The following is a 26,448-nucleotide window of genomic DNA, read 5'->3' as shown; positions in this document are numbered from 1 at the left end:
CAAGCAAAATGTGTATAAAAATTTAACTACGTTTTGAACTCTGAAACCATTATTTTGTCGTGTGCGAGCCGGACATAACACGTGGAAATTTAATCTACGTCAGGTAATTATAACTAGAGCAGGGTATTTACTCGCAGTCGGACATGTCCAGAGAAAGTGGCCATTGAACTTCAAAGTTACTAACTTGCGTATAACTGATAGTGTAGTTAGTGGACTAGGTTTTATATACATACAGTAAACAACGTATTTATGACAATGACGTCTCTATTGAAGTATCTTTTCATACGCTATCCCAATTTGTGACCGGAATAAGAACATTCATCATTGTTATCAATGTTGAAGCTATCAGCAGCGTTAAATTCAACTTTTGGTTTGGCCACAGACTTGTCTCGTGTATGTATCAAGTATCACTGGTCAACACATGATACAGCGTTATACGAGTAAATCACCCATCAATGGTCAGTAGGAGATAACATTGGCATGGTCACAAGTGCATATTCCTTAACGAACATTCCTGACATTCATCATATACTCGTCAAATGAATGAAATTCTTAATCAGGGATAATTGTTAACATACATCACCGATATCAGAAATTATTAAACATTAACAGCGGCGCAGTAGCACCTCCTCGAGAGAGGTTTCAACGCATTAAAATGAGAATGTTAAAACGTGGAAGCAACAAAAGACACTTTTCGAAACATTTTGCCCATTTACAATCCTATAATGATTTAAAGCTTTACAAGTGATAATGAGTACTAAGCACTTAATCCTTTAAGTTAACAATATTTCATGTATCGTGTTTGGGCAAATTACATAACGGCTTTAAATATGACACAAATTTCATCGAGATAAGTGGTACAGGTATTCAAATTATAAAACATGTGCTGTTATTGTTAAGATTTCATTGTGCTGAATTGTTGTAATGTTTGTGTGGGATGTAAAATGTAAGATGGTTTGTACTTATCACACGTTGAGGTAAGAAGAACACAGAAGATATATACTCAGTTAATCATATTTAATGATAAATAACCTGGCAGACATTTTTTTTAACTATGCATCAGCGTATTTCCACCATAAAGCTTACCTCGGTACTGGAAATAAAAACTATAATGGTAGATATTTTGATAAAAGTGAACTTGTACAAATAAGTAATATCATTGTTGCATGGATAAACATTCAAATTAGACGTTAACATGTTCCTTACTCAAAACGGGTTTATAGTTTGCAGTCACACTCAATCACTGCGGAATTCCTAATCTTGATGAGAATAATTGCTCAGTTCGACTTCACTGCTATGTCTGTATGCCTTCTGTTGTGAGAACAAAGAGGACGAAAGATAAAAACCGAATTCAATCGGACAAAAGTTTTGATATCCATCAACGCTAAAATAAAACAACAAATATTGAAAATGAAATAAATCCAGAGTGAACAACATTTTGTTGATGCATGAAAAAATATATACAAATCTTTACATACATTGTGGCATAGCTAATACGAACAGCAATGATATGACTACGTTTTAAAATAATGTAGTGTTTTCCTGTCCCCGGCGAATTCCAGTCATTCGATGCCTAGAGAAAAGCAATATACAGCATTTTCCACAGAGGATACATGTAGTAGTGTGGGTAGGCAATCTAGTACTCTGAATCAAGCGAGTGGTAATCTAATACATCATTATTTTATATAAGCTTTGTGATATTTTAGGATGGCGTCGCATCATCACATGCAATTGTTATAGAATTCATAATTACATGAAACCTAACACAGTTATCTCCCTTTCAACTAAAACACTTTAGACGTTGAAATAAGTTTTTGGCACATGCATTGTACGTGCCTCCACGAAATTTATTTGGCACTGCCACTGCTGCCTGAACCACTCAAACCTTTTATCTGTAACACTGAGACTGTACCACTGCCAGACGCCGTGCTCAGTAGAAGTGGCATGTTGTTGGGACTCTCATGTGCGGGGATGTACCTGTCAATCAGGGAATCAAACTATATTTGTAGAAAGCTTATTTCTAGACATAGTAAATGAAAATCAAACTTATCAAATATAAACAAGAATTATTATAAAAAAAGTTGACAGCATTGCACAAAATGAAAATACTTCTTTTCGAGATTAATAGACAGTGTATAGAGATAAATAAGTTCGGAACTTTGACGGAAAATGTTGTTCTACAGCTCGCATAACAATCGTCGTCAGGCACAACAAATTAAAATATGTAGATAAGGCTATGTAGACGATCGACTGTCAATCTAGCAGAGGCTTATAAGCCACATAATGTATCGTTCTGCAAAAAATAAGCCTTATCACTGATTGGCCGCTTAACAGCCCAAATTGGCACTCCTCCTTTGAGTACTAACAGTATCAAACTTCAACTAGAGATCAAGGGGAACCTACGTATAAAATTTGAGAAAGATCTCTTCACTTCTTTCTGCGAAATCGCGATAACAAACTTCAATTGTCAAAATTTACATCATTGACACTTTTGTAAGAGCTTATATTTATCAATTAGGAGCGATTTGCAGACCTGCCAACCTTTCAAATTCAAAAATAGTAATTTGGCCCATTTTTGAGCAAAAAAAGAGTAATTCTTAACAATTCTTGCCAAATCTATTGCATCAAAAAGAGTAATTTGCTACTATTTCGAGAGAAAAAAGAGTAACGACCACCACAAAATAGTAAAGATTACTATAAAATAGTAGTAGTTGGCAGGTCTGGATTTGTTTTGGTATTTGTTTAATGTCCTACAAACAGCTAAGGTAAATAAGGATGGCCTCCCCTGGGTGCGATATGCACGCATGTGGTAATTATGTGTTATGGGAGGCGTTAGAAAACCGACAACAAAGTGCAATTGCGAAAAAGCCTACCGACGCATCCATTACATTATTGAAAAATATATTTTGCAGAAAATTCGTAGTACGTATTACATAATAACTCAAATTTAATTTATACTCTAATTCACAAAGTTATTTATCCTCACCTGAGATCGTCTGGGCCGACATCACTGATGAGGCGCTGGTTGTACAGATTTTCGAACGTGTCATCTGTCCTAGTTATTCCACTCCAGAGACTCTCAAACTGTACAGAGTTCACATCCCCAGTGACGGAGTAGACGGCAATTAGGCCCGGCCTTTCTATACCAGCAAATATCACTGTCGTATTACCGTCTTCAAGTACAGCTAGACTTTCAATTTCTGGACCCTACGATGAGAATAACAACATAGACCCTACGATGAGAATAACAACATAAACTATGTTAATCGTTATAGTGGGTACGTATAGCCTGTCTGGAATACCCTGTGTACACCGGGAAAAATAACGTATTGTAATATTTTGTTTTGTGGCATATCTTTTAAAGAGACATTCCTTCGTTTGTAAAGTGAATGTCGCCCAAATAAAACTAAATGGGGATTATAAATTTCCCTCAAGCAGTAAAAGTTATTACCTTTATATTCATACGACAGTTTTACTCTTTATGTACATTTAAGGCGTTACTGTCATTACTAGTAGGCACAAAAACTCATACAATCCTCATTCGGGCATAGATTTTATCGATACAAATTTTGCACGTTTTTAATGTCCGAACAAAGGAATGCCCCTTTAAAGACAACAGCACCATTTCACAGTATATCAGTAAATATAATTATAACCATATATTATTACATTCCTTTTATGCAATTATGTTGCACCTGGAGGAACTCGGAAATCAAAGAACACTATCGACTCTTCAACAGCAGCCGCCTACTTCAATCATTACTTATCGACGTCTACAACTAAGTGTGATGATTTCAATTTCCTAATTATTAATTTTCCTTTTCTAGATATCAACATCTCCGCATTCCTTCCTTTTTCAGTTGATTCGATATTCAAATGTTTATTCCTATCATCACAATTTTCGTGACCGATGCAGATTACTATTGAGAATTGACATTCAATAACAATACAGGGTTACAAGGGAAGCACATTAATGAAGACCATGTGAATTTTTAAGTTCGACATCATGATCCTATTTGGAAACATTCTAGTTCCATATGCGATATATCGCCAGGCTTGTTTGATACCTGTTGCCACACCAACTCTCATTCGAGATTGTGACTTAACCCAGATTTGACCTAGATTTCTATGGCTAGAGTCGTCAATGATGGAGAGGACGCTTGGTGATCCGGAACAACCGGTCTTATTTCCTTGTTAGTTACAAGTAGTTAAAATGATTAACGGTCCATCAACACTATTAAGGTCATAAGGGCTAAATATGTTATTAAAAATACGAGTAAATTGGGCAAGAGACAAAGTGACATAAAAAAACGAAACATGTAAAAATGAAGATATATATTGGTAAAATTTGGTACACTCACGATCAGTTTAAAATAAAAAAAAGTGGCTATGGTTACTCAAATCTTGTTATAAAGACCAATAACTTAGATAGTTCAAGATATTGTATATACTAACAGACCCGAACAGAATCTTCAGACTTGCTACTTTTTTTGTATTATCAAACCTTGGTAATGATGTTGGTATTCATTTTAGTTTTGTGGATGGCTTTGTATACTTAGAATGTAACCATGAATAGTATCGAATCTGTTGAACATCATACACCATTCTCGAACAGTATTGACACTGTATAAATGCATCACACTGCACACAGTGATATTTAAATTTTAAGCAATATAATCCTTCAATCATTAAGTAAACATAAAAAGTATTGCAGACATACCCTTGCATCAGATCGGGAATCTTTTGACGCGGATACGACAGTCGTTTTCGATTTTCCGTTAGCGTTGAACAGATCACTTCGGTGCTGTGCAATCATTTCCTCTACCTCACTTCCGCTATCGTAAACTTGGTTAAAGTTGCTAAGGTCGTATAAAGATATGCTTCTGCCGCCAAACGTATACAGATCGTCATATGCATCCCCATGCTTCCCTTCCAGGTTACTGACCTCAAGACGTCCTTCAATTTAAACGAATGTCAACATTAGGGTAATTGAAGAAATTTAAATTAATATTTAACTTTCGATTATCAAAAACAGAAATCCACCTTATTTCAAAATACAGCTATACATGTATGAATGAGCAATGAATGACGCATGTTATTATCACAACTGCTTGGAATCAATTAATGTGCCTTGTCCGGAAATTGTTTTAGACACTAATACATCGAAAATAATAAATCGCAAAAAATAATTTACCAAGCATTAAACTGCATTCTGTTTCGGGTAGAAACGCTCACTGCGTTACAGGAGAACAGCACGATCCACGTGATTTATGTTTTCCCTGTAGTGCAGTGGCCACTACTCTACTACCAGCTTATGTTAACATTACAGTTGTTTCATGCCTTTTATGGCCAACAGTATACAATTGTTGCATGCCTTATCAGTCAACAGTCAAAGCTCTTCCCCGAGGTGTTGGAACCAACACGGTGAACTTTCCCGAGGCCGCTTCATCGTAATCCTTTGGGTGTTTGGGCGCGCGCGGATGTTCCTCGCCAGTCAACAGTCAAAAACATTGACCGTCAACAGTCGAAAATACTCAATTTACTTTTACATAACAATTTTAACTGTTCTCCCATGGTGTTGGTACCGACCAGATTAACTGTTTTACCTCGACCGAAGACTGTTGACATAAAACAACTGTTTTGTAATCTGACCAATGAAGTTATTATACAAAGTCCCGCTTTTGTGTCCTCAACTTAGCGTATAACTTCTTCAGCTTTTCGTTCAACTCGGATTTGTCGGCTGCCTAAAACTCGCTGCTTGATAAAGCTGTTGATCGCAGTAGGTATGAAGAATTCTTACTGCCAACTTCGTGCTATTTTGAGTATTTACAGAGTCCCTGTTCTCTGTCAGGTTAAAAAGCCGTCATCGTTAATTTGTTTAAATCTAGATATCGAAGCCATGCTTACAAGCAGTCGACAGGTAATCAAATTTACCGTCATCTGAACGTTTGTAACTAGGCGCGTTCGATTCCGCAGCGCGTGATCGATAAACAGTTCAGGGATAGCATTCACAGTAAATCGCGAGACCAGTCTTTGGAAAAAAAATGGTTATTATTCATTTATATAGCGAGTCAGATAATAGTTGAAAATATATGTTTAAGACATATGCAGTCTATTTGCGATTTAGATAATACATCCAATAAGAACTGCTTACATTCCATGCGATGCACTAAGGCTAGTCATCACACTTCGCTAAACATGTAGGACCCATCATTACACAGACAATGACAACCTCGGGATTGTCTCTGTAGCAATGAGACCATTCACCAACAGTTGCTTCAATCGGGTTTAATTTGTTATCTACTTAAAGGCTCCATTCATACTGCTATTGTGATGTGAAAACAATGGGTATAAATGGTTATTTGTTTCAAATCGGTTTAATTAGTTCCAAATCAGTTGATGGCTTTAGCGACGCGATCTGCTTTATAACATAAGCGATACACCGAATGAATAAAATTGAACTGGGACAATTTGTACATCAGTGAAAATGTCTTACCCAAATTTTTGTTAGTTTGAAGATTCCATAGAAATCCGTTTTGACTAGCCCAGTATGGTACAAGTGCTGATGCATCAATGTGATCTAAAACATCGAAACGATATGAATATACTAGACATAAATCATTCAATTACCGAAAGGAAATATTAACACTATACCTTTAACTTGCATAAAAGTTTCTCCGTAAACATACATACTGTTGACTATATCATAATATTCCAACAAAAAATGTCACATCATTGTGAATGTTCCATGTTAGAAAGGAAGCTGTATTGTACATATAAAATGCAAAAGATCCAAAAGATCACAACGGTTAGATTTTCATTTCATAATCAATAAGTGCATTCTAAGTTAATCATGGAAAGCACAAACATTCAATTTAAATTTATGTAAAGAGATCCCAGAGGGATCTTTGCGCTCACTATTGATTTTGGTTTGGTTTGGAACAGCTAAGGTCATTTAAGGACGGCCTCCCTTGTTTGCGATATGCATGCGTGTGATGAGTGCGTATGTGTGTTTTGGGAGGCTGCGGTATTTACGTGTTAAGTCTGCTTGTGATAGGCCGGAATTTTTGCCGATTCATAGTGCTACCTCACTGAAGCATACTGCCGAAGACACCCGAGCAGGACACCCCACCCGGTCACATTATACTGAAAACGAGCAAACCAGTCGTCCCACTCCCAAAATGCTGAGCGTTAAGCAGGTTTGGTTTGGTTTGGTTTATTTTGTTTAAGGTCCTATTAACAGCTTAGGTCATTTAAGGACGGCCTCCCGTGAGTGCGACATGCATGCGTGTGATGAGTGCGTATGTGTGTTTTGGGAGGCAGCGGTATGTTCGTGTTAAGTCTCCTTGTGATAGGCTGGAACTTTTGCCGATTTATAGTTCTACCTCACTGAAGCATACTTCCGAAGACACCCAGCAGGACACCCCACCCGGTCACATTATACTGACAACGGGCGAACCAGTCGTCCCCTTGGGCGAGCGCTCAACTGAAGACCAAAAGCAAGGCATTGTCAAGGGAGACCTTAGGAAGAAGAAAGTTGTTCAGAAAGAGAAAAGAGAAGATCCCAAATTTAGTCGCCTCTTACGATCACTAACGCCCTACCTGCAGGGCAGGCCCGCCTTTGAATGATTTTTTTTTTGATTTTGACAATTGCAGGGTAATCCCGCTATATCGTGTTATATAAAGTAATTAAACGTTTTGAAGGAAGAGAAAAGATCAGTCTTTCGTTTGACTGACATGAATCACGCCCACCACTGAATGGTTAATATCAGTCAAACGAAAGAATGATCTTTTCTCTTCCTTCAAAACATTTAATAACTTCATATAATACGATATAGCAGGATTAACCTGCCATTGTCAAAATCCAAAATGGCCGCCTGTCTTGGTTTGGTTTGATTTGCTTAACATCCTATCAACAGCTTAGGTCATTTAAGGACGGCTTCCCGTGCGTGCAATATGCATGCTTCTGGTGAGTGCGTATGTGTTTTAGGAGGCTGTGGTATGTTCATGTTAAGTTTCTTTTTGATAATCCGGAACTTGTGCCGATTTATAGTGCTACCTCACTGAAGCATACTGCCGTGACACCCAGCAAGACACCCCATCCGGTCACATTATTCTGACAACGGGCGAACCAGTCGTCCCAATCCACATATGCAGGAGTAGCAACTACCATTTTTTAAGACTCTTGTACGTCTCGGCTAGGGGACAGAAACCAAAGTCATCTTCACAGGGGCGAACGCTTAACTAAAGACTAAATGTGAGGCACTGTCAAGGCAGACATCATGAAGGAGAAAGTTGGTAAGAAAGAAGAGAACAGATAGGATCCCAAATTTAGTCGCCTCTTACGATCATAAAATGGTGGCAGCAGGTAAAATTCTTACACCTTACTGTCGGGCAGAAAAAAGCGATTACAGATGTTAACTGAAAAATACTTGCACATAATTTACAAGTGCGAAATCTGTATAAAGATAAGATCCATCAGACGAGGAAAACATCCTTAAGGATTATGAATAATCTGACAATGAACCTACCATCTATGGTTAATTCAGCCACCCTTGACTCTTCGTTGAAGCCACCTGATCCTGCGATATCGGAGTAATCCTTTGTGCTGCCTTCATTCGCCGTGAGAAGGTACGACTTGCCTTTGATCATAACAACCTTGATGGCGTCTGGTTGGTACATACCCATTACTGGCCACGAACGAATGTTAATACCTGTTACATATAACATAAATAATCAGAATATAATCGTTTAACTTTCTGTTTAGTTAATCTAGTAAAGCATAAACTATTTAACAAATGATAAATAATTATATATGCATGACGTGAAAACGACATAGTGAGATATCCACAATATCGGTATTAACGTTAGACAATATTCTACTAACCAAATAGTTAATGTCTTTTGTATTAACATTTATATGCTGGTGCCGCACATATATGACCATGTATATGACCATGTGATGATCTATCTATATATTTCAGGAATTATAATCACACCAGGGCCAGGGAACAGCTGATATTTCCCACAATTCTGATAGGTATATATATCGATACTCGTTAAAATATTCAAAACAATAGTTTATTTTACTTCCGTCTTTATCGCTGACATCAAGTTTTGAATTGGTCCAGTTTTTATAACCAAGAGGATGGATGGCCGTGATATCGGGAATAGATAGATTTAACACCGCCACTGCATTGTTTTCCTGAAATGAAAGTTCAGTAGAATGTTAAATGCTGCACGGTCGTCAATCATTGACAGACGAACCAACCGTCCCTTTAAAAACACACAGCGTAAAACGCGACAGCAACTACAATTGAAAAAAAACCTCTTGTAGGTCTATCTGCAAACACAACCCAAATCGGTATTGTCAATAGCTTATGTCATCTCATCCGGTCACATTATACCGACATGCTGAGTGTTAAGCTGGAGTAAACATTGTCATTTCAGAGACCCTGGTACGTCTTGGCCAGGGTATAAGGTATTTATTGTTTTATGGCCAAACACCACCAGATTATAAGGACGCTCACAAAAAGAAATCTAAGCTCAATTCAAAATATTAAAAGGTGAACATGTATCACGGATATCAAACTAAAGTCTTCCTTACAGGTCCCTTCATGTTCATCAGCACAATTTAAAACCAATCAATCGCAAAGGCTTTTACAAAGTGAATTTCTATTAAATGCAGGACACTGAAGTCTTTAATAGCAAGAAATATATTTTACCTGCAGACATATGTAGGCAATGCTTTCATCGTTGTTAAATGCGATATACTCCGGTTCCAAATCATTGGAGAATTTATTGTTATCCCTGTAGACAAACCGGACTCCACTTGATACTAGGTTCTGCCATCTAGGAGTAATGTATCGGTATACTTTTAGCATGTTATTTCTCTTATTAATTATTACGAAACAAATCGATCAGGTAAAAACGGTGGATAAGTGGTACACTTACTGATTGTTAAACTTTGTGAAGTCAAGTTCTGTGTACTGGTATTGTCCCGCTATTCCGGATGCATCGGTAAACCGAATGATTCCGACAGCACCCTCTGGATCGACGAAATGGGAACCGTTATTGTAAGGGTTGCCTTCCAAGGAAACAACGACAGTGCGACAATCAGAGGTAGACAAAATCATGTCTGGTCGAACGCCAACTGTAGGGAGGAAAACAATGGGAAACGTGGTTGTAATAATCGAAAAAGACAACACGATGTTTGTATATGATGTTGCAGTGGTTTCGAAATATTTTTTAAGGCAGTTATTACTATTATTTTATCTGAAGTCCGTAAAGATATCAATCTGGTAAAATATAATTATGCGTGTACGTTATTTCTCTATAACCATTATAAACAGTGATATACTTGATGAGAATGACAAATATATATACATTGAGTGATTGATAAAATGCATGGGCCTATAGGGCCTAAAAGTATAAAAAGACATCAAACATAATATTAAGTTCTCACAAAGTATACATGATAAAAGGTTTGAAACGAACGGTAATTTATATTTTATCATACAAATCACATTTTGGAAATAGCCATTTTTTAAAACATGTTTCTTCATAATATTAACGAAGAAATGTATTTTACGGATAAGCTGAAAATCAATACCTGTGATATTGTGTACTAGGACGTGAGTCTCGGTAGTCGCATGCTCTATTCGGTATATCTCCACACGACCAGCCTCATCGTTTCTCATCATTGAAATAAACAAATAGTGATCACAAAACTCGATCGCCCTCAGCTGGACGTCCTGGAACTGACTCTTAAATACGATATCTGGATTTGTGACGTTTGTTATGTCTATTCCATGGAGTATTTCTCGTCCTGTAAATAGAATCCACTCTGTGACAGTCTTTCTAACCACATGTATGAATATCTGATGGATCAAATGTCTTATTCCGTTCATTCAAACAGTCGAAATCCAGAGCGAAAGGTATTAGGAGAGTATTTGTGTAATTTCCCAGTAAATCATAGTAAAATCGAAATAATTGAACGAAATGGACAAGAAATAGGGATCGAGATTGTCTATAGACGCCTTTAGAAGAAAATAAAATAAAGAAAGACAAAGCAGTGAAACAGAAAGGAAGTATTTTAACAAGATTGGTACCGTTAAAATAGGTAGGTGTGGTTTGTATCTTTAACAACGAATTTACATTTGTAAATTTAGTTTATTGCTGTTTTTAGTTTGGTTTATTCTTGTTTAACGCCCAAGCAACAGCTGAGGTCATTTAAGGACCCCAACGCCCTCCGTGCGGGCGACAGGCATGCGTGTGGTGAGTGCGGGTGTGTGTTTTTGGAGGTTGAGGTATGTTCGCGTTTAGTGTCTCCTTGTGATATTCCAGAACGTTTGCCGATTTTTAGTGCTACCTCACTGAAGCATATTGCCGAAGATACCCAGCAGGACACCTCACTCTGATAGAGCTCGGCACTGGGAAGCCTTCCACACAGGGCTAACGCTCAACTAAAGGTCAATAGGGTGGCATTTTCAAGGGAGACAGTAGGAAAAAGTAACTGTGACGGCCTACCTGCAAGTCAAGATATGTATACGTAGGAAGCTAAATATACATTAAACATGTATTATGATGCGACTTTTGTTCCCTCCCAGCTCCATATTTGCATTGCTAACGGAAATGTTAATACCAGTATAATAATCATATGAGAGGTGATTTGTTTCATTTCAGCCAGGGTCAATGTCAAATTCCTTTGTCCTTGAATTAAACATAAATGACCTTGACCTTTGATCCTGTGTCCATAGCATTTTAGGAAAGGGACGACTTGCCCATTTCCCGTATAATGTGACCGGGTGCGGTGCACCTCTTTCTCTAGCCACCATGTGAGCTATTAATTCTAATGAATTTGACCTTGGTGATAAAAAGACGAATTATAGGTTTTAATGGCATATTTTGTTGACACTTTTTAATGTGGTCAGTTTCACTATCCTGTTCGGTAAAAATTATATCCTCCACAAGAGAACCTCGATAATGAAAACGGGGTATCTCGGCACGTAAATATGTAGACTTTAATATACAAATTACTGCAAAAAATGAATCGCAACACATAGTTTTATTAAGATATCGTTGTTCTCGAAGACAGTCCGGCTTAGATGACAAATGCGCAAGTTACCTTTCTGGTCAACAGAAAAGGTAACAGCCACTCAGCTTACAATAAGAAATTAATTTATCGAAAATAAAAATAAATCCGCACATACCTATTGTGTAGACAATGAAATGATGCTCGTCGTACGTAGACTGTTCTGCGGCGTCCCTCGTTGTAAAGGTACTGCCCCACTCCGTCCACGTAGTTATGGGGTAGATAGATAGTGGACAGTTTCTCCAGGTGTATAGCCTCTGTTCGTTGACAGATGCTCGTTAACCATACAAAAGTGCATATCAGTACGTTTCCAATATTAACTCGTAACGCCATGTCATACCCTGAATGTCGTGTTGCTTGTGTCTTACATCAGGATAAACATTTAGCTTTTATAGCAACCTGAAGTTAAACGTTTACAATTTTCCAGGATATGCTTTGGGCGGTTTATCATCAATTAAATTAACCGTCTCCGTTTGTAAACAAAATAATACAATTAATTATATGTGGGAAAGTACGTCGTAGACAGATTCTGAGACCTATCGTAACCTTGACCTTAATACCTCGGTATGACAAGTTGTGTCTGGTTAGATTACTGTGTAATTTATACTGTAACCCATTTTTTCTAATAATAACCTATTAAAACAGTAACAGTATGATACAATTGCTCAATATGTTGTTTTGTGAATACATCAATACATATGTTTGGACGTGCATCGTTAATATCTGATGAATTAGGTCTGGTTTAAGTTATTCTCAATATTGTTTTCCATGCTTATTCAGTGACTGGACTCTAGTCGTATCGGTTTACATGTGTCAGCCTGTACGTCTACTATTATGACGTGGTTGCACTAAGGTAAAAATTATTTACAGCGACACGAAAGAAAAAAGTCATTATAATACTTTACTTATTTAAATAATGAAGTTGTTTTTTAATCACTATCGTTAAAGCACCACATGTGAACAGGATTATAAAATGTAATTGAAAACTGTTTTACGAGAGTTTTACACAATAGAATATGATTTTTATTTTATTAAATATCACATCGCATTAAATCATAAAAACAACGAAAAGTTATTTCGAATTTTAAACATTCAAGTTAGGACAACAAGTAAAATTTGGCTAAGACATTATATCTCATCGTCACACCTTACATTAGTAAAATTACTTCTAATAATACTTAAATTGAATTAAAAGATAGGTGCTTGCGATACATATACACAGATTTCTTGTCAAACAATAGTTTACAATCGTCATCCAGCAATAACTTTATAAAAATCATTTCTGTTTGATTAGAATTTACAGATAATTAAAAACAAAGATTTTAATCTTCAAAACTATCACAGAGTACATAAAAATCTCGTAAATAATAAATGGACAAGAATAGCGTTTCTTTTTTTCTCTGCCCTGCAGGTAGAGTGAAAGAATTGTACCTGTTGCCCAATTTCATGATAGTAAGAGGCGACTAGATTTGTGATATTATATTTTCTCAGTTTTTCTTTTTATGAGCAACTTTCTTCTTCCTAATGTCTCCATAGACAATGCCTCACTTTTTTGCTTTCAGTTGAGCGTTCGTCCCTGTGAGGAAGGCTTTCTGAATTTTCATTTGTAAGTTCTCCTTGGTCCCTTTTGCATATTTAATTTTGGGACCGATTGGAAAACAAGATGGCCGACAGGCAGCCATCTTAGACTCTGACAATTGAAGTTTGTTATCGCGATTTCTCAGAAAGTACTGAAGGGATCTTTCTGAAATTTCATATGTAGGCTCCCCATGGTCCTTAATTAAGAATATTGAATTTTGGGACCAGTTGGAAAACAACATGGCCAACAGTCAGCCATCTTTGATTTTGACAATTGAAGTTTGTTATCGCTATTTTACAGAAGGTACTGAAGGGATCTTTCCCAAATTTCATATGTACACAATGAAGGTTCCCTTTGGTCCCTTGTATTGCATTTTTGGACCAATCTGAAAACAACATGGCCGACAGACAGCCATTATCGCCAAAACTAAAATTTCATATATAGGTTCCCCTTGTTTGAAAATTATTGGAGGGATGTTTCCCAATTTACACAGATTAGTAAGAGGAAGGGAATAATAGAGAGAAGATCAATCTGACATGGAACATATAAAGATCATTCAATTGCGGGAGCCAAGATGCCTTTGGGATATCTTGTTAATCACTTTTTTGGCCCTTATGACCTTTATAGTGTTGATGGGCCGTTAAGCATTTTAACTAACTAACAACAAAACAAATTATACCACTGCAAATAAGAAGATCTAAGCAGTATCGAGTATTAATTAAAATAGTATGTTGAATTATTTACCTAATATTTTGTGATGTATCCGCGGGCTCTTCTTACAGCAGAAATTCTTTTTGGAATTGACCGGTAAATATTTTGTTTTTTTTTCAACCTCAAAACAGAAACGATTTTTTGATAAAGTTGTTCACAAGATTCTATTATTTCAACTGATTGTTCAATTGCCCTCTTAATTATCAACCACAGATTTTCTATAATGTTAAGGTTAGGGCTCTGTTCCGGCCAGATCATTGTTTATTTGGCTTGTTTCCATATACATGTATGCTTTTGTGACTCTGGAACGATGGACAGGAACATTATCATCCTGAAATACATAAATATTAATATAAATGCCTAGCAATTACTGGCCACAAGTTTTGGTCTAAAATTTCAATGTGTTTGTCAGAATTTATATAACCGTCAACACGAGTGAGTGTTCGTACACCATGATAAGTGATGCACCCCCAGATCATAAGGCTTAGTTTTTTACCTTTCCTCTGGGAGAAAGATACTCAGAACGATAAGCTTCGTCAGATCTTATCCAAATACACGCTCGATTGTTCTTGCCAATCACAATGTGACTTTCATCAGTTAAACTTTTTGATTGGCCCGTTTTTAACACTTTCACATTCACAGAAATTCCTATAAATTCTATGTACTGTAGTTTAAGGCATATTCAGTAGCTCACCAATTTTTGGAAAAAAATACGCCTTTCTGAACCATAACTAAAACACTTTGTTCTGGCCTTCACTCGCGTATCTCGAACTTGGCTTCATTCCATCTCGCTTCTTCTATTTGTAAACAAAAACCATGCGAGCACAAAAATAGAACGCCAATCAAAGCACGAGACCGTGCCCTTTCCGATGATGTTAGCTGTGTCGGTGTGCTTTATATACCACGTTTATAGTTCCACGAGGAAACCGATGTGCCGTCATCGTGGAAAGATTATCGTTCCACTACTTTTGTCCAGACTGTTCATCTGTACTAACAGACTTTTTTTTCTAAACAACATTTTCTTAATATCTTCTTTGACGCTCAAGCTACCTCGCTTTTGGCCGTTGCTTAAGCGTCAACTAAAATGGTCTGCTTTGTCGTGCCGGGAATGCCAGTATTGCCAGGAACCAAACACAATGTGATACCTTAAAGACTAACACATATGATATAAGGATATTCTTGTATCACGATTATTGAGACTTAATTGACTGCTTTTGATTCTGCAGGGGAAAAAAATGGATGCTATATCCGGTAAGCAAAATGAAGATACAATGACACCAGATACACGTGCTGCAGATTATTTACTTTCCATCTATATATAAACATTTTTGATTTATTCATTTTTAACAGCAGATAATGAAATATGATTTACTGAGCCCCAGTCGGTGTGCGAGTATGTTAAGCGTCATCAAATTACGACATGTGGCTAAGAGTAAAGTTTTCTTTCAAATACGACACCAAGAAGATTAATTTGTTCCAAAACAGTGGAAGGTGTACCGTTGATTTAAAGCGATGGATCGTCATGGATTTTATTTTTATTACTTACAGGTAATACAAGTTAATATAAAAGAATCCTGCAGGGCAGCTGTAGCTAAGCATTTCATATTTAGAAATATAACGTGCTTTGCTAGAAATGCAAGTTAAAATAAAGGTTAAACGTTATCGTAATAGCTAATTAAGAAATAATTAACGATGATTCGTGTATTGTTGCAGGATATACAACGAGGACGAGGATGTTTTGCAATTGAATTAATAACAAGGGCCGCAGGCCTGAGTTATTAATTAAAATTGCAAAATATCCGAGTCCTCGTTGTATATCCTGCAACAATACACGAGTCAAAGTTGATTATTTCTATTCTACCATGTACTGTTTAGTTCTGAGATCGACCTCTTTCTAATAGAAAAACAGCAAAGAAACACCGGGAAAACCTTGTAATTTATTTCTTGAGTATTGCATTATTTGTTGATGAAATATACAGGCAATACAGTACCACGAACAAGAGCATCTATCATATGGCATTGATTTTGAAAATCAAAAAAAAAAAGGGGGAAAAAAAAAGGAAAAAAAAAAAAAAAAAAATAGAAAAAAAAGGGTGCCTCCGTAGGATTCGAACTCGCGTCGTGATCAAAATTTATTGAAAGACAAACCCATATTAGCCCACCCGGCTATAGTGACCTTTTAAAAAACGAGTGAATATTAGAAATTTAAAATTGTAACAGCTGTGACTCACGAGCGTGTATTATTGGCACGAGCGTGGGTTATTGGAAAATAATACATGATTTTAAACCAATCAAAACTGGCGTTACATAGCAAACATGGTAGAATGTTATATACTGACTGTAGGCCGGTGTTTTTCTCCGGGTACTCCGGCTTTCCTCGACCTCCAAAACCTTGGTTTGGTTTATTTTGTTTAACGTCCTATTAACAGCTAAGGTCATTTAAGGACGGCCTCCCGTGCGTGCGACATGTATGCGTGTGGTGAGTGCGTATGTGTGTTTTGGGAGGCTGCGGTATGTTCGTGTTAAGTCTCCTTGTGATAGGTCGGAACTTTTGCCGATTTATAGTGCTACCTCACTGAAGCAAACTGCCAAAGACACCCAGCATGCACACCCCACCCGGTCACCCTTGCACATTCTTAAATGATTCTATCGGATAATGGGACATTAAATACAATAAACCAAATGTCAAGGAGATACCTACACAGAGGAAAAAAGCACAATTAGACAGCAGGATGTACAGTTCTCTAGTAAAGCCCATTGCAGGTCGGGCGTAAGCATTGTACCTGCTGCCCCATTGCATGATTGTAAGAGGCGACTAAATTTGGGATCTCATCTTTTCTCTTCTTTCTTAACAATTTTCTTCCATCTAACGTCGCCCTTGACACTGCCTTTAGTTCAGCGTTCGCCCCTGAGAGGAAGGCTTTGGGTTCTGTCCCCTGGCCGAGACATACCAGAGTCTTTAAAAATGGTAGTTGCTGCTCCAGCTTAGCGCTCAGCATACACGGAGTGGGACGACTGGTTCGCCCGTTGTCAGTATGATGTGACCGGGTGGGGTGTCCTGCTGGGTGTCTTCGGCAGTATGCTTCAGTGAGGTAGCACTATAAATCGGCAAAAGTTCCGGCCTATCACAAGGAGACTTAACACAAACATACCGCAGCCTCCCAAAACACGCATGCGCACTCTCCACACGCATGCATGTCGCACGCACGGGAGGCCGTCCTTGAATGACCTTAGCTGGTAATAGGACGTTAAACAAAATAAACCAAACCAAACCAAAGTTAGAATTGTAATTGCTGCCCCCATTGCATGATCGTAAGAGGCGACTTAATTTGGGATCTTCTCCTTTCTCTTTCTAAACACATTTCTTCTTCCTAATGTTTCTCTTGACAATGCCTCACTTTTGACCATTAGTTGAGCGTTCGCCCCTGTGGGGAGGGCTTTGGCTTGTTCCCTGGCAGAGAAATACCAGAGTCTTTAAAAGTGGTAGTTGCTGCTTAGCGTTCAGAATGTAAGGAGTGGGACGACTGGTTCGCCCGTTGTCAGTATAATGTGACCAGATGGGATGTCCTGCTGGGTGTATTCGGCAGTATGCTTCAGTGAGGTAGCACTATGAATCGGCAAAAGTTCCGGCCTATTTCTAACGTGTTTCTACGGAAGATGCACTTTGTGCTATGCAAGTCGTCAAGATTCGCAGGCTTTTCTTTTGTGCTTCCTTTCACACCTTTGAACCAATGATCTTTCCCAGCCAATCAAATCGGGTCTCGTATCCAATCTCATAAAAAGTTCCCTGTCGCTCGCACATTACAAATCTATTATTTACATGTCCTTCCCCTGTCCGTATCTACAAATAAATATTTAAAAATGATTTAAATATCAACGTCAAATTAAACAAAAAGATCCATCAATAGGACAAATCTTTGGCATTTATTACTAACATTGGCCCGAGGTAGGGCGTATGAATTGTACCTGCTGCCCCCATTGCATGAACGTAAGAGGCGACTAAATTTGGGATCTTATCTTTTCTCTTCTTTCTTACAAACTTTCTTCTTCCTAATGTCTCCCTTGACAATGCCTCATTTTTGGCCTTTAGTAGAGCGTTCGGCCCTGTGATGAAGGCTTTGGGTTTTGTCTCCTGGCCGAGAAATACCAGAGTCTTTAAAAATGGTTGTTACTACTCCTGCTTAGCGCTCAGCATATTTGGAGTGGGACGACACATTTGCCTGTTGTCAGTATAATGTGACCGGTAGGGGTGTCCTGCTGGGTGTCTTCGGCAGTATGCCTCGGTGAGGTAGCACTATAAATCGGCAAAAGTTCCGGCCTATCACATGGAGACTTAACAACGAACATACCGCGGCCTCCCAAAACACACATACGCACTCACCACACGCATGCATGTCGCACGCACGGGAGCCCGTCATTAAATGACCTTAGCTGTTAATTGGACGTTAAAAAAAAAACCAAACCTAAATACAAGTAGATCTATATTATGTATATTTTCTATTCACCAAACATTCAAATACAATTCATTGATAAGCAAAAGCATCGTTGGATATTAAATCAGTCATTCGAACAATTGTTTTGTAGTTATGTACCAATTCATTACAAAAAGGTTATGAGCAGAACAAACATTTAACTCTACATTGAATGACAAATGTAACTAACGTTCTCTAGCTGACAGTAACATACGGCCCCTGACAATTTTCACATCACGTTATTTACAGTGTTATAAACAATTCACAGACAGATGGGTCAGGCTGCTCACCACAGCGACCACAGCTTTAATATATGGTGACCGTTTAGGACAAAACAGTAATTTCCTTTTCCTTGCAAATTTTCACATGGATGTGTGAGAACCATACAACTCCACGGAAACGATTACTGCCTCCGCAACGTCTAGTCTTGAACCAAAACTTCGTATTCCTATTGGCCTTTTTTTTTTTTTTGCCATAGCATACTCTGTTATTTTTCATCTTGTTCAATCAGCGTTGAATGATCGAGATGAGCAGAAATGACCATACTGGCTACTGTACTTAAATGATAAAAAACAACAGGACACATCTTAAACGTTTTACGGAAAAGGGAGTAACTGAAGTTATGCATAATTATCAAAACGGTTAATCATCTGTCTTAGGTTATATAACGCTGTCACAAAGATGTAAAATATTCATCAGATTGCTTCATGGAAATCCGTAATGTAATTCACTGAAATAAATAAGCGTTACACAGGTGTATGGCAAGCCAAGTTGTCATTTATTCACGGAGCAACGTTGATCCAGGCATTACCCAAATTATATAAGATATCTGATATAATTATATAAGATATCTTATAAACTTTATAAGATATCTGATATCTTTTATGAGATATCTTATATATATAGTTTTATAAGATATCTTGTATACTATATAAGATATCTCATAAAAGATATAAGATATCTTATATATCATATAAGATATCTTATAAAGATAATTATATAAGATATCTTATATAATTCGTTTATAAGATATCTAATATAGAACGATATTTGAATTTGAGATAAGGAACCCTCCCCCACTCGATGACAGAGCCGAGACAATCTCGCCGGAACACATAGCAGAAGCTGAAACTGCATACAATGGTCTAATACAGATTTTAAATCGTTATATTCTTAATATGTTACCATTTTATTCAGTGCGAAAACAGGTTGACATGTTGTTTACATACATGTAACTATCAGTGCTGATTCGAGCAGCGATGTTGGCGGGCGAATCCGAGACATGATGATAGACCTAGCCGTATCTCTTTTGCCATGCTAGATCTAATAATGAATTGAAGAAGCAGTTAAATGTATTAAATTATTGTTATAAAGGGAAATAAACCAACAGCAGTTTATTAATAATTAGTATAGGCCTTTTCGTATTATACCATGCACGTAATATATAATGCAGTCAAGAACATTTATTTCCGGATTTTAGAAAATAATAACGATAGGGTATATGTTATAATCAAAATCAAGTGATACATTGAGTGATCTTTAAAACAAAGTAAAATGTATGTATTTTATGTCTAGTGCTACCATTTCACATCCTGTACTAGTTAAGATAATATTTTTGTACTTTTAAATTTATTGTTTCTATACAGAAGTTGAACTCTTTAGATGTTATATATCAAATGTTGTATAAGATAATGATAAAATATTTGATATTCATAAGTTATCATTTTTTAATTTGATGCCGACCAGTTTATCAAGTTAAAAAGTTCTTTATATACATATATGTAAAGTCTAAAAATTCCCTTGCAGTTACCATTTTTTCTTGTATGATTTATAGTCACAGCACAAAAAAATGTGATAATCAGATATTAATATTTTTGCAAAACTTTTAGATGTTGGCACTTTAATAGCTTTGTATCTTTAAAAAGTTGGTTTGGTTTGGTTTATTTTGTTTAACGTCCTATTAACAGCTAAGGTCATTTAAGGACGGCCTCCCGTGCGTGAGACATGTCTTTAAAAAGTAAGTCTATAGAGTAAGTCTATAGATATGTTTTGAAATTAAGTACCCAATAATAGATTATTTCTTTTCCTTGTGCAGAAGTTGGTAACAGCACAGAACTGAAAACCTCTTCTATTGTGATAATCAATTCCTAAAGAATATCATTGCTTATTGTGGCATCTGTGAAGAAATAGTCTTAGAGACAAATTAAGTGATATTAATGAAATGAGCACAAGGATTGATGAAGCAGAAAATTCTTTCTTTCATCATGTTAGCATACATTTTTCTTTGTTTTTATTGAAATGTTTCAAATGATCCTGACAGAGGAATAATAAATGTTTTTTAAATAACATAACATTAAGTTTTTGTTGATTATAAATACACACACTCAACCACCCACCATTTCACTCCCTGATCACCCACCCACACACACACCAATACCTCCCACACACACACACACACACACACACCCACACACACACACCAATACCTCCTACACACACACACACACACTTGGGTTTGGTTTGGTTTCTTTTGTTTAACGTCCTATTAACAGCTAAGGTCATTTAAGGACGGCCTCCCGTGCGTGCGACATGCATGCGTGTGGTTACACACACACACTAATACCTCCTACACCCACATCCTTATATATATATGTATATATATATAGAGAAAAAATAATAGTAGTCCTTGTGGAAGAAAATATATGGAAAAATTAAAAAAAATGACTCGGACAACATCTAACGTTTTCGTCCCGTCTAGGGGACTCTTCAGACTGTTTATTTTCAATTGCACCATGACGTCATAATGATCATGACGTCATAATAACAGTTACGTCATACAATACCAACAACTTACAACAATAACAACTTACATGTACATACAAATGAAAACTGTTTACTGCACTATTCAGACTTGGTTTTAATAGCTTAATAAACTCCGACTCCTTTGATTCTCGTTTTATTGTATCAGAAGTATCCATCTTATATAAAGGGAAAATTTTAAAATCACCATTACTACAATTATGAATATGCTTACTAACATTTAAAAATCTGAGATTATCCGAACGTATTTGTTGACGATGGACTGTCATTCTGGTTCTCAATTCATTACCAGTTTGTCCAATATAAAAATCACTACATTGAGAACAAATCATAGCATAAATAACATTACGGCTTTTACAATCTATATTTCTTTTAACATTAAAAGTGAAGCCATTTTTGAAATTGAAAGTGCTACCTTCCACAATAAGTTTACATGTACCGCAACGCGGTGTATTACATTTAGAAACCTTTGTGCATTTTAAATTATCATTGAACTTAAAACTTGTCAAAATATGACGTAGGTTTTTAGGTTGTCTTTTACTATTTATTAAAGTATACTTGTTTAAAACCTTACCCATTCTATCATTACTTTGCTTAAGTTCTTCACATTTATTGCGAATAATAGGAAATATATCAAAATTACGAGGATTGAAAGTAGATACAAAAGGCAATACTGATTTATTGTCGTCAACAGAATGACGGGATCTAAAAGGTCCCTTATCGATTGCTAATTGTTTACCCTTTTCTATCATTTCTTTAGGATAGCCTTGTTATTTTAAGAATACTGTAAGTTCATTTAGTCTTGTATTTACTGTTTCTTTTTCACTAACGATAGATACTATGCGTGACGCTAAATTGAAAGGAATATTAGTTTTGATATGTTTAGGATGATTAGAATAAAAATTTAAGTAATTATGCGAATCTGTAGGCTTTCTATATAAATCTGTTGAAATAGTATCACCTTTTATTGCAACCAACACATCTAGAAAAGGAAGTGAAGAATCACTCGCCTCCGTTGTATAATTAATCGACGGGTGTAAACTATTGAGGTCTTTGTTTAGTTCTTCTATAGAAATATTAGGTGGACATATAACAAAACAATCGTCTAAAAAACGGAAAAAGTTATTTTCAAGGAAATCACGATATTCCCTACCGTATTTATGTTCAGATATAGCGTACAGTTGTTCTTCTAGGTAACCAAGGACTAGAGTGGCATAAGTAGGTGCCACTTTGGTACCCATAGCCGTACCCATCTTTTGATGGTAATATATATCATTAAAAAAGAACACATTTCTGTCTAGAATAATTTCCAAAGCATTAAGAATGAATTCATGATCAAAACGTTGAACGATAATTTCAGGGTGTTTTTTCAACCAATATTTTACAGCTTTCAATCCTAGTTCATGAGGAATCCTGGTATACAAACTAACAACGTCAAAAGTAACTAATTTAGAATGAGGTTTGACATGTTTAGGCAAATGGTCCAAAAAATCAAAGTCGTCTCTTATAAAACTTTTGACAGTATTACAAAGAGGTTTCAAAAGTATATCTACAAAATGACTGAGACGTTGCGTACTACTGTTTAGACCACCGACAATAGGTCTGAATTTTAAGTCATCAGGATCTAGTATCGTAATACACTCTGAATTTTGACTTTTGATAGCTTCATTTATTAATTTACTTTTGTGTATTTTAGGCAAGCCGTAAAAATAACTAGTACTATGTACAAAATCAGTAAGATAGTCAATTTCTTTTTCCATAAAATTATTTTTGAACTTATCAATTAATTTATCGATTAGGTTACGGGTAGTCGCATCGGCATTACAATCTACAACCTCGTAAAAATCACCATCAGTCAACATTTCTATGATCTTTTCACAATAGTATGTTTTATTCATAATGACTACAGCGCCGCCTTTATCAGCCTCTTTAATTATGATAGAATCATCTTTACGGAGATCATCTATAGCTCTTTGTTGATTAAACGACAAATTACTTTTTATTCTTTTATTAGAAGAAGAATTACCCTTATTGTCTAAATGAAGTTTTTTAAGACTGTCTATAACATCCTCCAATTGACAGTTACTACTTTTAGGGGGATTATAATTAGATTTGTTTTTGACAATGGGTTCTTCTTTTGAAGAATCATCACTTGTGCCTTCCTTAAAGAATTTTTCATTTAATCGGAGCCTTCTACAGAATTCTAACAAATCTGTTTTTAATTGTGTATTATCTTGTTCGGAAGAAGTAGGACAAAATTTCATTCCCTTGGACAAAACCTTCATTTCATCAATACTTAAAATTCTATTGGATAGATTTACAATTTTAGGTTGTTTAATATCATATTTACCTGTAGAACTCTTATCTTTCTCTTTATCCGTTAAACACTGTTTTTTGTATTTTGTTTGTATCCTCCTCCTTTGTTTATTTTTTGGCAATGTCCTAAAAAATGATTAAATGCTGATTTCCCAATGTAGGTAATTCCATTTAATCTCACAGGAGACTCCTGAGTGTCATTTGCAGCACTATGATTACTCCGTTGGGAACGTGTGTTCATCTGATGTTTCCTGTATGTAGGCGAAGTAGCCCGTGAAGTTTTCCGTGCCGTCATGCTTGGTAACTTAGGTGTAGTTCTAGACTTGTTCGGAGATGGCGTCGCCATCGCTTCTGCGTAGGTTTTTTTAGTTTTTGGTGTAGAAGGCGTGTTTGGTATCTTCTTTGTCGACGAAAATCTATGTTTTTCTTGGTCTTTCTTTGGAGGGGTTTGGTCATTGATAAATACATCCGTACCATAATTCACGGCATATTCGTTCAACCACTTTCTTTTTTTCTCCCATATTTCTTCGGATCTTGTTTCTTCATTCCGACATTCTTGTTCCCATTGATTTCATCAAAATTCGTATGATGTCCGTATTTTGGGTTCGGTTCTGGATCATTTTGTATAGATCTTCGTCAAGAGACAGACATTTTTCTTGTGCGCGATTCATTTTGTTCAACATTATCTTCATTTCAGATTGGAAATTATATATAGCTGTTTCAGCCCGGATTTCTTTGTCATCTTCATTCTCCCCCGGAATCAATTTTGGTCTAAATTTTCGCGGTATGATGACAACGTCCCGTTCCATCCAATCTTGGTATACTTCCCCGGTCTTTGTTAATTTCAAAGTGTTCCAATAAGCCTGCTTCCGTTCATTAAGGATACGTTTCCAATTATGCAAAATGGATTTCCGTAACTTCGCAGCTTCTTTCTTGTTTGAATTGTTGTCTGGCGTAAAATGGTAATCCGGTGTATCGGTAGTAAGTTGTTGCAAACATGTTGTTGATTTTTCGATGACAGGAATAGCAAAGATTTCCAGTAGTTGCTTAATGTTTTTGTTCATCTCGGTCAACTTACCGGAGATTTCTTTTAAGTAACTCTTTTCATCCATTTTGGTCTTCGCACTTGAATAAACAGCTTGTCTGTGTCACATCCACAAGTAATATATATAGAGAAAAAATAATAGTAGTCCTTGTGGAAGAAAATATATGGAAAAATTAAAAAAATGACTCAGACAACATCTAACGTTTTCGTCCCGTCTAGGGGACTCTTCAGACTGTTTATTTTCAATTGCACCATGACGTCATAATGATCATGACGTCATAATAACAGTTACGTCATACAATACTAACAACTTACAACAATAACAACTTACATGTACATACAAATGAAAACTGTTTACGCACTATTCAGACTTGGTTTTAATAGCTTAATAAACTCTGACTCCTTTGAATCTCGTTTTATTGTATCAGAAGTATCCATCTTATATAAAGGGAAAATTTTAAAATCACCATTACTACAATTATGAATATGCTTACTAACATTTATCTAAAATACACAAAAGTAAATTAATAAATGAAGCTATCAAAAGTCAAAATTCAGAGTGTATTACGATACTAGATCCTGATGACTTAAAATTCAGACCTATTGTCGGTGGTCCAAACAGTAGTACGCAACGTCTCAGTCATTTTGTAGATATACTTTTGAAACCTCTTTGTAATACTGTCAAAAGTTTTATAAGAGACGACTTTGATTTTTTGGACCATTTGCCTAAACATGTCAAACCTCATTCTAAATTAGTTACTTTTGACGTTGTTAGTTTGTATACCAGGATTCCTCATGAACTAGGATTGAAAGCTGTAAAATATTGGTTGAAAAAACACCCTGAAATTATCGTTCAACGTTTTGATCATAAATTCATTCTTAATGCTTTGGAAATTATTCTAGACAGAAATGTGTTCTTTTTTAATGATATATATTACCATCAAAAGATGGGTACGGCTATGGGTACCAAAGTGGCACCTACTTATGCCACTCTAGTCCTTGGTTACCTAGAAGAACTGTACGCTATATCTGAACATAAATACGGTAGGGAATATCGTGATTTCCTTGAAAATAACTTTTTCCGTTTTTTAGACGATTGTTTTGTTATATGTCCACCTAATATTTCTATAGAAGAACTAAACAAAGACCTCAATAGTTTACACCCATCGATTAATTATACAACGGAGGCGAGTGATTCTTCACTTCCTTTTCTAGATGTGTTGGTTGCAATAAAAGGTGATACTATTTCAACAGATTTATATAGAAAGCCTACAGATTCGCATAATTACTTAAATTTTTATTCTAATCATCCTAAACATATCAAAACTAATATTCCTTTCAATTTAGCGTCACGCATAGTATCTATCGTTAGTGAAAAAGAAACAGTAAATACAAGACTAAATGAACTTAC

General features: G+C 36.3%; 1 protein-coding gene across 1 annotated transcript; it reads right to left on the bottom strand.

Moving 5' to 3' along the window:
* Window positions 1-1,002: 1,002 nt before the first annotated feature.
* LOC117333301 (mesenchyme-specific cell surface glycoprotein-like) lies at window positions 1,003-12,463 on the bottom strand. The gene is made up of 10 exons (XM_033892533.1): window positions 12,213-12,463; window positions 10,613-10,828; window positions 9,955-10,153; window positions 9,726-9,852; window positions 9,091-9,205; window positions 8,532-8,714; window positions 6,497-6,580; window positions 4,721-4,956; window positions 2,987-3,207; window positions 1,003-1,977 (listed from the first exon to the last, which is right to left on the bottom strand). The coding sequence occupies exons 2-10, from the start codon at window positions 10,701-10,703 to the stop codon at window positions 1,848-1,850; spliced, it is 1,386 nt and encodes a 461-aa protein (XP_033748424.1). The 5' UTR covers window positions 10,704-10,828; window positions 12,213-12,463; the 3' UTR covers window positions 1,003-1,847.
* Between the last annotated feature and the right edge of the window lie 13,985 nt (window positions 12,464-26,448).

Source organism: Pecten maximus, chromosome 8, assembly GCF_902652985.1.
Source record: "Pecten maximus chromosome 8, xPecMax1.1, whole genome shotgun sequence".
NCBI lineage: Eukaryota > Metazoa > Mollusca > Bivalvia > Pectinida > Pectinidae > Pecten > Pecten maximus.
Note: the sequence above shows the minus strand (reverse complement) of the source record. Positions and strands in the feature narration are given on the sequence as shown.

What these genes read in the sequence shown, in the direction of transcription:
- LOC117333301 (XM_033892533.1), bottom strand. Translation starts at nt 10,703, where the DNA reads ATGATGAGAAACGATGAGGCTGGTCGTGTGGAGATATACCGAATAGAG. An exon ending in CCTAGTACACAATATCACAG is followed by an intron (nt 10,154 to 10,612) that starts GTATTGATTTTC and finishes TCCTCCCTACAG; the next exon opens with TTGGCGTTCGACCAGACATG. An exon ending in GTCGGCCCAGACGATCTCAG is followed by an intron (nt 1,978 to 2,986) that starts GTGAGGATAAAT and finishes CCTGATTGACAG; the next exon opens with GTACATCCCCGCACATGAGA.